This window comes from Oncorhynchus mykiss, chromosome 15, assembly GCF_013265735.2.
Source record: "Oncorhynchus mykiss isolate Arlee chromosome 15, USDA_OmykA_1.1, whole genome shotgun sequence".
Taxonomy (NCBI): Eukaryota; Metazoa; Chordata; class Actinopteri; order Salmoniformes; family Salmonidae; genus Oncorhynchus; species Oncorhynchus mykiss.
This window is the reverse complement of record NC_048579.1, coordinates 15,089,032-15,100,400: the sequence shown is the minus strand read 5'-3', so window position 1 is coordinate 15,100,400 and position 11,369 is coordinate 15,089,032. Positions and strand designations below refer to the sequence as shown.

The following is an 11,369-nucleotide window of genomic DNA, read 5'->3' as shown; positions in this document are numbered from 1 at the left end:
GGCCATACATGACACTGTATTAAGTCCGTATCTCTGAGGCCATACATACCACTGTATTAAGTCCGTATCTCTGAGGCCATACATACCACTGTATTAAGTCCGTATCTCTGAGGCCATACATGACACTGTATTAAGTCCGTATCTCTGAGGCCATACATGCCACTGTATTAAGTCCGGTTGTCCTTTTGGAAAGACGTTCTATGATATCATTTTCAATGATATCACGCGTGGGGTTGTGATATTGACCACTATATTTTCCTGGTTCTTAAAAAAATATCTGGAGTCAAAATTAGTACATTTTTTTAAAAAAGTGTGTAATTATGACTTACAATTTTTGTGAGTTTGATATTCAAATTGTTTCTAGTAAACAAATATCTCAGGACTAGTTCAGTGAGTTGTTATCAAGAAATGCCATTTGTAGTGGACATTTCAAAAAGTAAAGTGATAAATTGTCATATCTTAAATTCACAATATGCCTCATTATACCTGAACATTTTTTAAACACTCGAGAGTCAGTTTGTGCTCTTCCTCTCTACACTACTATAACCTTTCCAGCTGCTGCTACCATCTCAGGAAACTGGTCCTAATTGGGGTAAATATTGGGTAAAGTACTGAGGTGGGATGAGATAACATACAGTGTTTGTCAGATATCCAGTCAGCCATTCAGCCTCCACTGATTAAACAGCACACGTCAAGATACGACAGGGGTGGTCACTACACACACCAATCACAGAGTACACAGTCACACACAAAAACTGCAGAACACAACACACACACAACAGTGTGACTGCATGGTCACATAACCAGAAAGATGTAACACCTGAAGAACAATGCATGCAATGTATACTCTATTGATTCTCAGCGAATGGTGTGATTGTACTTGAAGGACATTTGGTGCTCAAACTGTCAAATCAGTGTTCTCTACTCATGTGGAAGGTGCTTAAATTTGTCCTATTTCACATCTACAGGTGTGAAATATGCATGTGTGATCTGTAAATGTTTTATTTTGGATCTCTCTCCCTGAGACATCTTCCAAGAGTGGAGTCATCTAGGACACAATCACCGTTTAGTGCATTGCTTTCTCTGGAAATATAATCCCAGTATCTGTTCATCAGCATGCTTAAAGGTACCTGGGTATTCAGTCACGGGAATGTAATTTCTCACATTGAAAACCAAAGCAGCCCATCAGAGCTCATAAGCTTAAGTAACAAGGCACTTATCCTGGTGCACATTGCCCTCTGCTGGACTGACTGTCATTCCAACAGACATTCAAGGGGAACATTGAACAGGGTGCAAAGTTCAAAATGGTGTAAATAGATTGAGAATTTGGCACAAATCAGGTCTGCCTTGTACATTGACATGTCCAAGCTATTCTACTCAATATACCCCAGATTGTCTGCTTTATTTTGGGCAAGCAATTGCCTACACATGTACATTTTTGGGATTGGGTAACTCAAGTGTAGTATTCTTAGTGTACTTTGAGACTGTTGTGCTCGCCAGTGAAATAGCATTTCACTTCACTCTGATCAATGGAGAAGAATCATCACTGAACGACAGCAGCAACATTGATCTCCCTGGTTAGACTCTACATTATAACTAAACACTCCATCTTCCCACTTTCTCTCCCAGTCATTGACATGCAGTAATAATGACTAAGCCATGGTGTAATGCATCCATGCATAAGAGACTCAGGTCCACACAAATCATTGTGTATAAACATTTTTTATTTTGGTCAGCACAGTTATGCCATGAACTCATAAGGGATGGGCTCCAGCAGCTGGGGTTCGTTGCCCTTGGTGCTGACGAAGCGGGCGTCACGAGGAGCCGTGGGCTGCAGGGGAAGACCAGGAGGAAAGGACATAAGTTTAGATGAGATGTCACTACTTCAAATACAAACAATTCAAAGGACTATGTATTAGAAATAATGACATGGATGAATTAACATTACAGAATGCGTCAACCAAGCAACAGAACTGTATTTACGCAACATTCCACTAGATCAGCATTAATGTTCATTTTATATCTTCAATCTGGACTGTTTATGTAGAATAGTGACCAACAAACATGGTCCTGGAGGGTGTACAGGACACTTAGAGCATTTCAACATTACTGCTAATGGCCCAGGTAAATGTGCTCTCCATACCTGGCGTTTCAGTTCCACCCAGGTGCCCTTCTGCTTGGCCTCCACCTTCCTCTTCTCGTTCTCCTTGACACGCTGCAGGAAGCTGTCCCTGCTCTTAGAGTGCTTCACATGCTCAATACGCACATTGATCCTCTTGGCCAGGATCTTACCCCTACAGAGAGAAGGGGACATAGCTTTCAGCTCGGAAATTAAATTCAGAGACGTTGCCTGCAAAACATACAAAAGGCTACTGGTCACTTACCTATGACATGTAAACAAAGCAATTGACATCCTGACTTAACAGAAAACATTACACTTCCAATGAATGGTGAAATAATCTGTATAATTTTTTTTTTTTTTTTTTAAATAAAAAAGGAGTCTCCAACAACCCTAGTTCAAACATACAGTAAGTACTTGGCCGGGTGCTGAAGGACAAATACTGTCCCCCAAGTGAATGACCACTTAGGTCAGCCCTGGTTTCAAAGTGAAGATGGGGTTCAGATGCGACAGACTTCTGCAAACATAAACCTTCTCTTACAAAGATATCAAATGCAACTTCAATATAAGAACATCCCATGGCCAAGCTGGAAAGGACACGGATAGTGACAATTTGACATACCCCTCCACACATTGTACTTACTTGACCTGCTTGTTGACAATGATGCCAACAGCATGTTGGGTTACGTTGTAGACTCTACCTGTCTTGCCGTGGTAGCACTTGTGAGGCATTCCTTTCTGGATGGTACCTGTACCCTGGAAGAGACATTCACAATCGTAAGAATTCTGCTTGGGGGAAGTCCAAAGAGAAAAACATAACTCATTCATTGTAAGTGCAGTCACTACCAGTAAACACTCAGAAAGGTGGAACAAAGCCTACCTTGATGTCAACGATATCTCCCTTCCTGTAAATACGCATGTATGTAGACAAGGGAATGGGGCCTGAGGAACAAAGCACATATATTATACACAGCCAAACAAAACGACATTCTAAGATGGACTCAAGAGTAATTCATGAAGGCTACGCCAGTGTGGATTCATGCCAGAAACACCCCTAGCCCAGAGTTATTTATTTTAAATAACTTAAAAAGAGACCTAAGGCATTCCAACAGATCTTCAGTCGTTTTGATATGAACTCACCATGCTTGCGGAAGGCACGGCTGAACATGTACCTCGTCCCCCTCCTCTTGCCTCTTGTGTTGGTCATGATGCCTGATTACTGGAACATGGATATTCAAATGTCAGAGAAACCCAATGGCAAAGTATAAATTATTTATTACAGTGGCTGTAAAAATGTAAGGTTACAAGGGTGGCTGAGAATTATGTAGACTGATTTAGTCAAGTCACGTAATTAGTCAAGTCACGTAATTAGTCAAGTCACGTAATTACATTTTCTCTATGACATTTAGCTAGTTAGCTTACAATACCCTGGTCTGACTAACCGTCACCTGACAACTGCAATCTGTTGACAAAGTTAACTTAAATGCAAAGAAAATCTACACACCGGTAGCTTAGCTACTCTAACATTAACGTTAATAATTTAAAATTACAAGGGGACATTTCAAATATGGCAACGTCAAAATACAAGATTTATGACACAGAGCTAGCTACAGTTAATTAGCTCGCAAACTATCCAAAACCGATAGAGCTTCATTTCCCCTGATTGACAAGATAACTTTGTTTCAACGTGACAGTTGTTATTTTACGGTTCGTGACATACTTGCTGTCTGGCTATGCCATTTTAAATCCCTAAAAGCCGGCTAATTTAGCGTACACTGCAGTGGCTAGGCCCACATGTGAAGCCACGCTGCTACCTCATTCATTCATCATGCCAATATATGCCATACAGACGTTCGTTAATGGATTATTTCTGGCCTCAAATGTAGAGTATGCTTTAACACACTTATATCAATGTCTTTACATACATTTAAAACGAGATTTTATGCTTTCACGGGCTGTAAAACGGAACACATCTTACCCCCGTTTGCTCGCAAGATGGCGGGTACAGCGGAAAGAGAGATTGAAGGCCCCGAAACTCCTCCTTCTGAAATAGAATTCAGGAGTGCCTTCATATTGCCTGAACAAAAATACAATTGTCGAATGGATTTGTCCTCTTTACGCTGATCTAATGTCAGTGTTGATTTTATACCCTAATGCCTAAACTCACACCGGGGTTGGGTAAAATGATGATTTCAGATCAGATAATATTTACTTCCTATTGGAGTGTTGACGCACTGTGAAGCGTCATGTCAGTGAACTAACTGTGTGGGAAACGACTCATCTGATAGCTAGCTACAACTTTTGTTTGCAAAATTATTGGGAGAAATGCATATGTTGTTGTACTTGTGCCTAATCGAAATATTTTATGTATGAACTGCTGACCGTGGCAGATTGCTAGCTATATAACTAGCTATATACTCTAGCTAGCTACACAAGTAAATTAGACTTTTTCAAAATCGTTTTCAAAACTTGATCAAAGATTCAGTGAGCTTGACTCTGGTTTGACATTGATTTACAGTCGTCAATCTCTACACAGCTGTGTCAGGAATTGCACGTGTGGGCATATGTGTGCGTTTCATATAATGTACGCCACAGAACATGGACATCGGATGGATATTTTTTAACACGGCGCTAAGACCAAGCGGAGCTCGCATCGCCAGTCCAGCAGTGGGCCCTCATGAGGGTCCTCCTCGCCTCCGCGCGGTGATTGGGTGGAAGATGGCGCTGGGCGAATGGAAATCCTAATGACAGTTTCCAAATTTGCCTCTTTTTGTACCATGGTGAGTAAAATGGCATCTACTACACAAATGTAAAGTGATGTGAGGATGGCATGACAACCGCGGTTGTGTTGTGTCTATATTGCGTGGCAGGGAAGATGGTTAAAATCTTCTACTTTCCCGTTGCTACCCAGTCACTTTTCTTAGCTAGCTAACGTTAGCTAAGTAGCTTCACTGACACGACAATCTTGTTTTCGTTTCACGTTCTTTAGTTAGTCTAGCTATCTATGATTGCTACGTTAATATCGTAGCGTAGGTCTACATTGTTATATATTAGCTGTTTATGTATGATCTTACATTTAATTAGCGAAAACAATAAATCAAATGCTGTGCTCATATCCGCCCACAATGTGACCTACTGACCGCACCGCATAGTTCTGCGGCTTCAGCACCGCTGTGGTTACCGCGTTTAGCTTACACATTCATTTAGCAGTAAAACAGTGTGGGTGTCAAGGCATTTGGACACAACCACCATAGTTAATTTATGGTCACAATTGGAAAATGCATTTGCTCACACCTGTACTTTTCCTGGATGTCAATAATAATTTAGGTAGCAAACTTTCCAGATAGCTAGTTTTAGTTAACTACGGTGACACAATGTTGTGACTGATGGATGATACAGTGAGTTATCGTCCTGAAAACCAAGCCACTTCGAGCTGTTTCTGGAACACAGTGGATGACTACATGATCAGCTGCGCGTTAGATTGCTAGACAAGACAGACATGTTGTTCCGTGTCTTGCTAACCCCTTAGTGTGGCAAACTTGTCAGACGTCATTCATTTGGACAATGCATTGGGTTTTTGTTTATTTTATTTTTTGTGTTCATAACCAACCTCTGGCCATGTAGGTCTACTCAGGAAATCCTGTTTGCAGTGCATTTGCACAGCTGCTTATGTCAGTCATGTTCCATTATCTAAGAATGGCACTCCCACTGACGGCCATTGGCATTGGATATGAAATAGCATTGATACACACTCACATAGACCTATGCTAAAAAATATCAGCACTTTGTTTCTGTGTTCCAGGGCGCCAATGCCTCCGCTCTGGAGAAAGAGATTGGCTCAGAGCAGTTCCCTGTCAACGAGCACTACTTCGGCTTGGTCAACGTAAGTGAGAGTGCCGTAGTTCACATGCACATGTCTGCATAATCTGTGTTACAGATCACATGTGCCTTCTTCATATAGATGGTTAAAATCGGTGTGCATCCAGCTCTCAGCCTCACTCTCTGTATTCCTCATGTATTTCCCCCTCTATGCAGTTTGGGAACACCTGCTACTGTAACTCGGTGCTGCAGGCTCTGTACTTTTGCCGTCCATTCCGGGAGAAGATCCTGGCCTACCGCAGCCAGCCCCGACGTAAGGAGAACCTGCTGACCTGCCTGGCCGACCTGTTCCACAGTATCGCCAACCAGAAGAGGAAGGTGGGAGTCATACCACCCAAGAAGTTCATCACGCGCCTACGCAAGGAGAATGGTGAGAGGGCTGTAGTATGCTTGCCGTTCAGGAGGGGGGAGATAGAGAAAGAAGTGGATGGTTGAAAATGTTGTGGGTGTAGACCTTTTTACAGCAGGAGTAAGAGGGATGAGGTTGACACACTCCTATTTCTCCACTGTTCCCTCCCCCTATCCTCTACCCCTGCAGAGCTGTTCGACAACTACATGCAACAGGATGCCCATGAGTTCCTGAACTACCTGCTCAACACCATTGCTGACCTGCTGCAGGAGGAGAGGAAGCAGGACAAGACCAACGGCCGTCTAGCCAATGGCTCGCTCGACTCCCAGAACCACAACAGCAACACCCCGCCCCCCTCCACTTGGGTCCATGAGATCTTCCAGGGAACCCTCACCAACGAGACCCGCTGCCTCACCTGCGAAACGGTACCTACCGTCTGAGTCTGACTCCCCATGTCAACTACTGATGTCTCTGTTGTTGTTGTGGTCAGCAGGATGCAATACTTGTCTGTGATACGCTGTGGAGAGAAGGCAGGCTCAAGTTCTGTTGGCATGAAGATAGATTGAATGATGTTTTTGTCTGGCTCTAGTCATCACAGGTTGTTGTTGCTGTTGTTTTCTCCCTACAGATCAGCAGCAAAGATGAAGACTTCCTGGACCTGTCAGTGGACGTGGAACAGAACACCTCCATCACACACTGTCTCAGGTAACATCTACAACACCTAACTACAATAACACATTACATACTGAATGACCTGTGTATTGCTCCTTTCTCCATGTGACTCCAAGTACCATGATCTCTCTCTCCTTCGCTCCCTCCAGGGGGTTTAGTAACACAGAGACTCTCTGCAGTGAGTATAAGTACTACTGTGAAGAATGTAGAAGCAAACAGGAGGCACACAAAAGGTCAGTGTTGGCAGTGTTGTGGACATAAGTATTCTTTGCTAAGTTTTTATCGCTACTATAAGGTATTGTGTGTGCGCCCCCAGGATGCGTGTGAAGAAGCTGCCTATGATCCTGGCTCTACACCTGAAGAGGTTTAAGTACATGGAGCAGCTGCAGCGCTACACCAAGCTGTCCTATCGCGTCGTCTTCCCTCTGGAGCTCCGCCTCTTCAACACCTCAGGAGACGCAACCAATCCTGAGAGACTCTACGACCTGGTCGCTGTCGTGGTGCATTGTGGGAGGTCAGTATTGTGTCTACAAGGTTGTCTAAAAGTATCCAAACTGACCATAAAGAGTGTGAGTGTGTCCATGACTGCATTGTCTTGTTTTCAGTGGCCCAAACCGAGGACACTACATCGCCATTGTGAAGAGTCACGACTTCTGGCTGCTGTTTGATGACGACATTGTAGAGGTAAGCTAGTCGTGTGTGTGTGGGAGAACATACATGTGTGCGCCCTTTTGTTTTGTGCGAACCCACTGATCCATGTTGTCTCTCCTTCCCTCTGCAGAAGATAGACGCCCAGGCCATAGAGGAGTTCTATGGCCTCACCTCTGAGATCTCCAAGAACTCTGAGTCAGGCTACATCCTCTTCTACCAGTCCAGAGACTGACTGGCCCTGGAGAGGACAGTGCCTCCCATTGGAGCGGAGGAGAAAAGCCCAGTGCCTCAGCAGTGGGAATAATGGACCATACAGGTGTCATTCAAACCTGTGTAAATGGATCTACTGCAGCTCAGCCTCGGAGTCAGTCCCCCCCCCCCCTTGCCCTCCCACACCCTGTCACTTAGGCTGGAGATGCAGCTACAGGGGAGAGTTTTGTCAAAGGATCAGTGGATGTTGTATCAAAGTTTTGTGAGTTCGAAAGGTGTTTAATGAGGGTTGTACAGAGGTTTTGGGAATGAGGCGTTAGTTATAGCATGAGTGTTTGGGTGGGGTGAGTGGGTATTTAATGATTCATGTGTTGTAATATCGGCCAGGCGTCTGCACACTCCCTCAGACTGTAACACTGCTTTGTTCCCTAGCTGGGGCCCAGTCAGAGTAGACCAGTTTACTGCATGAAGTAGGAGGGTGGAGGCGAGTGTTCCAAGTGTGGGATGTTTGGGTCGTGTATTTCTACCGTGTACAAAATGTGGTATTTGTATAAATATTATTAGAAGAATAAGATGATATTATCATAGGGAGGAAAAAACGTAAAACCTTGAGAAGAACATGTATTGACACTATGGAGCACTTTTGATACCTTTTTGTAGGTGTTGGAAAGGTTTATGTGAGGGTTTGCTTGAGAAATGGTCATTGTGAAATGTTCATTTTCTGTTTTAAAGAAAAATTAATAAAAGCTAATAAATAGTGTGTGTGTGTAACGCAAACAGGTTCCTGCTGCACACTGATGACTCATCTATACTCAGCACTGCCCCTCAGTGGTTGTACCTGGTCACTATAGGTTCATACTGCAACAGCACAATAGCAGTCTATTTTTAATCCATTCACACCCCCAGTCATGATGCTGCAGCCTAGCCCACCCACTGTTCCCTTAACAACAACAGGGCTGGATTATGCTAGGGCAGCTCATTGTAGGAGACTAGCCACCTATAGAGACATCTGAATAAATACTTTATCACTGATCTGAGTGTATTACTCAATGGGAATATATTGCAAATGTATTTCCTTTTATTGATTGAAAGCGAAGGCCCTAGAGCACAGAGAAACCGAGAGTGGTTTGGAATAGTGGGATAAGGGCAGACAGAAGATGGAGGGATGAGAATTGGGAGGAGGTGGTGGCTGACACAGATTGTAGTTAGAGTAGACATGCCCAGAATAGCAATCCACGGGGGGCTTGGAAGTGGAGAGAAGCGCTCCACATCAAAACTACATGCCATCATTATAGAACTGAAGAAAATGAATTAAAGGGAAAATAAAAAAATATATGTTCATATTTTCATTAGTCCACTGTTGATATGGGCCCAAAATGTTTTGCATGTAAGCAGTTACATTTTCAAGATATTGGACTTTCAGATGCAAAGTTTCACTGGCCACATCATTAATTAAAATTAATTCATTTTGAATTGTAGGAAGTAGAATTTAATTCAAAACAATTCAACTGAGATGTGAAACATGAAAGTCTCATTTGACAAATCTTATCAAAAAGATATGTCACTTATTAATGCAATGAATACACATACCATTTCAAATAGCATACTATCTTGATTATAATTCAATGTGTTTTTTTCCTTGTCATGAGATGTTAGTGTTCCGTTCCATACTGCAGTTTGATCTAATGCATTCTGGGAAATTATTTAAATAATATAATCATAGACAACCCCCAACATGATCTTAGAATGTGACCACTAATGAGTTTAAAAAAGGTAATGTTTCAACCTTATGCTAAATGGTATTGGTAACCATAGGCTACATGATGTCAAAATAAACATTACTATGGTGAATAATTAATTTAAATTAAAATTAATTTAATTAAATTCGACTTCCTTTCATTCAATTAAAAATATTTTTACTTTGGGGTGTGGCCAATTAAAATTCAATTGAATTAGAATTAAAGAGCAATTTGCAGCCCAAGTCAGAATGAACCCCAACCCTGTCTCACACATCTGCAGGAAATGGAAATGGTGATACCACACCCTGGTAACCAACCATAACCCGTCCCTTCACTTAAAAAAAGAGAAAGACACTGGCATTTGCCTAATGCAGTTTCTATGGACCCCTGCAAAGTCAGAGTTCATTTTCTCACGTTAAGCCTAACATTTCACAAAACTATACAAGGTGTCACAAGGCTGCCATTATTTAGACTGCTGGCTGACGTCAAAAATGTAATTAATTGTTCAGTAATTAAAGCTGCAAGTGTAACGGATGTGAAACGGCTAGCTTAGTTAGCGTGGGCGCTAAATAGCGTTTCAATCAGTGACGTCACTTGCTCTGAGACCTTGAAGTAGTAGTTCCCCTTGCTCTGCAAGGGCCGCGGCTTTTGTGGAGCGATGGGTAACGATGCTTCGAGGGTGACTGTTGATGTGTGCAGAAGGTCCCTAGTTCGCGCCCGGGTATGGGCGAGGGGACGGTCTAAATTTGTACTGTTACACAATATGTAACTTTTTGGGCAACCAACCAAATTCACATAGAAATGTGAATTATAGATATGTCATTCTCATTGAAAGCAAGTCTAAGAAGCGGTAGATCTGGAAAGGGGGATATCTAGACAGTTGTACAACTGAATGCATTCAACTGACATGTGTCTTCCGCATTTAACCCAACACATCTGAATAAGAGAGGTGCGGGGGCTGTCATAATCGACATCCACTTCTTCGGCGCACGGGGAACAGCGGGTTAACTGCCTCGCTCAGCGGCAGAACGACAGATTTTCCCCTCGTCAGCTCGGAGATTCGATCCAGCAACCGTTCAGTAACTAACCCAATGCGCTAACCACTAGGTTATCTGGTCTACATGCGCTATTTCTACGCTTCCTGTGCTTAAGTTACCTTTTGCATCTTTTACTTTCGGTTTTGTACACCAGCTTCGAAACATCTGAAAATACAATTTTGGTTTTGGAAAATATATTTCACAGCGGTTTAGATGGTACAACGATTCTCTACACGAAACTCTTGTTTTGTCATATAATCTGAAAATAGGCTAACTATTTTTTTTGCATAGTTCATCTTTAAAGTTGGAAATTCAAACATTGCATATTGTAAAATAAATGTTCGATCCAAAGCATACTAATTATTCAACTGTCCTGTATAGCCTATCTGAACCTATATGACATGAGCCATCCTTGAGCCTCCTCCCAGCTTGGATAGAAAGTTGTTTAGCAAAAACCCGTCTATTAATGCCAAATACTACAGTCCACCCTCAAAACACTAGCTTAGTATGGATTGTTTCATTACGCAGTGTAGCCTACTATCTATACACTATTCAGCCGACATTAAGCTTATATTTATACATTTTTTATACAAATTATACATCAAATAGTCTAACAATGAGGAAAACGTAGTCATACATTTAGCCACTATTTATTGTTGAACTACACACATGGGCTGCAATCAAGGTAAATTCATGAAAATCTAACTTGAGAT

The 11,369-nt window shown here is 42.3% G+C and overlaps 2 protein-coding genes across 4 annotated transcripts; one reads left to right on the top strand and one right to left on the bottom strand.

Moving 5' to 3' along the window:
• Positions 1 to 1,706: 1,706 nt before the first annotated feature.
• On the bottom strand, positions 1,707 to 4,136 carry rl21 (60S ribosomal protein L21). 2 transcript variants are annotated; one of them, XM_036943669.1, is made up of 6 exons: positions 4,045 to 4,080; positions 3,260 to 3,338; positions 3,000 to 3,061; positions 2,763 to 2,875; positions 2,144 to 2,294; positions 1,707 to 1,831 (listed from the first exon to the last, which is right to left on the bottom strand). In XM_036943669.1, the coding sequence occupies exons 2-6, from the start codon at positions 3,324 to 3,326 to the stop codon at positions 1,742 to 1,744; spliced, it is 483 nt and encodes a 160-aa protein (XP_036799564.1). In that variant the 5' UTR covers positions 3,327 to 3,338; positions 4,045 to 4,080; the 3' UTR covers positions 1,707 to 1,741.
• A 228-nt stretch (positions 4,137 to 4,364) lies between these two features.
• Positions 4,365 to 8,640, top strand: LOC110489668 (ubiquitin carboxyl-terminal hydrolase 12). 2 transcript variants are annotated; one of them, XM_021562421.2, is made up of 9 exons: positions 4,365 to 4,899; positions 5,922 to 6,002; positions 6,155 to 6,368; positions 6,537 to 6,772; positions 6,976 to 7,052; positions 7,169 to 7,252; positions 7,336 to 7,533; positions 7,625 to 7,703; positions 7,801 to 8,640. In XM_021562421.2, exons 1-9 carry the CDS (start codon positions 4,852 to 4,854, stop codon positions 7,900 to 7,902), a joined length of 1,119 nt encoding a protein of 372 aa, XP_021418096.1. In that variant the 5' UTR covers positions 4,365 to 4,851; the 3' UTR covers positions 7,903 to 8,640. The 2 variants fall into 2 exon arrangements, with proteins under 2 accessions (XP_021418096.1, XP_036799742.1); XM_036943847.1 differs by lacking the exon at positions 4,365 to 4,899 and adding an exon at positions 4,980 to 5,517.
• Positions 8,641 to 11,369: the final 2,729 nt, after the last annotated feature.

Coding starts and splice junctions, on each gene's coding strand:
- LOC110489668 (XM_021562421.2), top strand. CDS start 4,852: ATGGAAATCCTAATGACAGTTTCCAAATTTGCCTCTTTTTGTACCATG. Junction 6,003..6,154: donor ACTACTTCGGCTTGGTCAAC/GTAAGTGAGAGT, acceptor CCCTCTATGCAG/TTTGGGAACACCTGCTACTG. Junction 7,534..7,624: donor GTCGTGGTGCATTGTGGGAG/GTCAGTATTGTG, acceptor TCTTGTTTTCAG/TGGCCCAAACCGAGGACACT.
- rl21 (XM_036943669.1), bottom strand. CDS start 3,326: ATGACCAACACAAGAGGCAAGAGGAGGGGGACGAGGTACATGTTCAGC. Junction 3,062..3,259: donor CCGTGCCTTCCGCAAGCATG/GTGAGTTCATAT, acceptor TTTGTTCCTCAG/GCCCCATTCCCTTGTCTACA. Junction 2,295..2,762: donor ATTGTCAACAAGCAGGTCAA/GTAAGTACAATG, acceptor TTCTCTCTGTAG/GGGTAAGATCCTGGCCAAGA.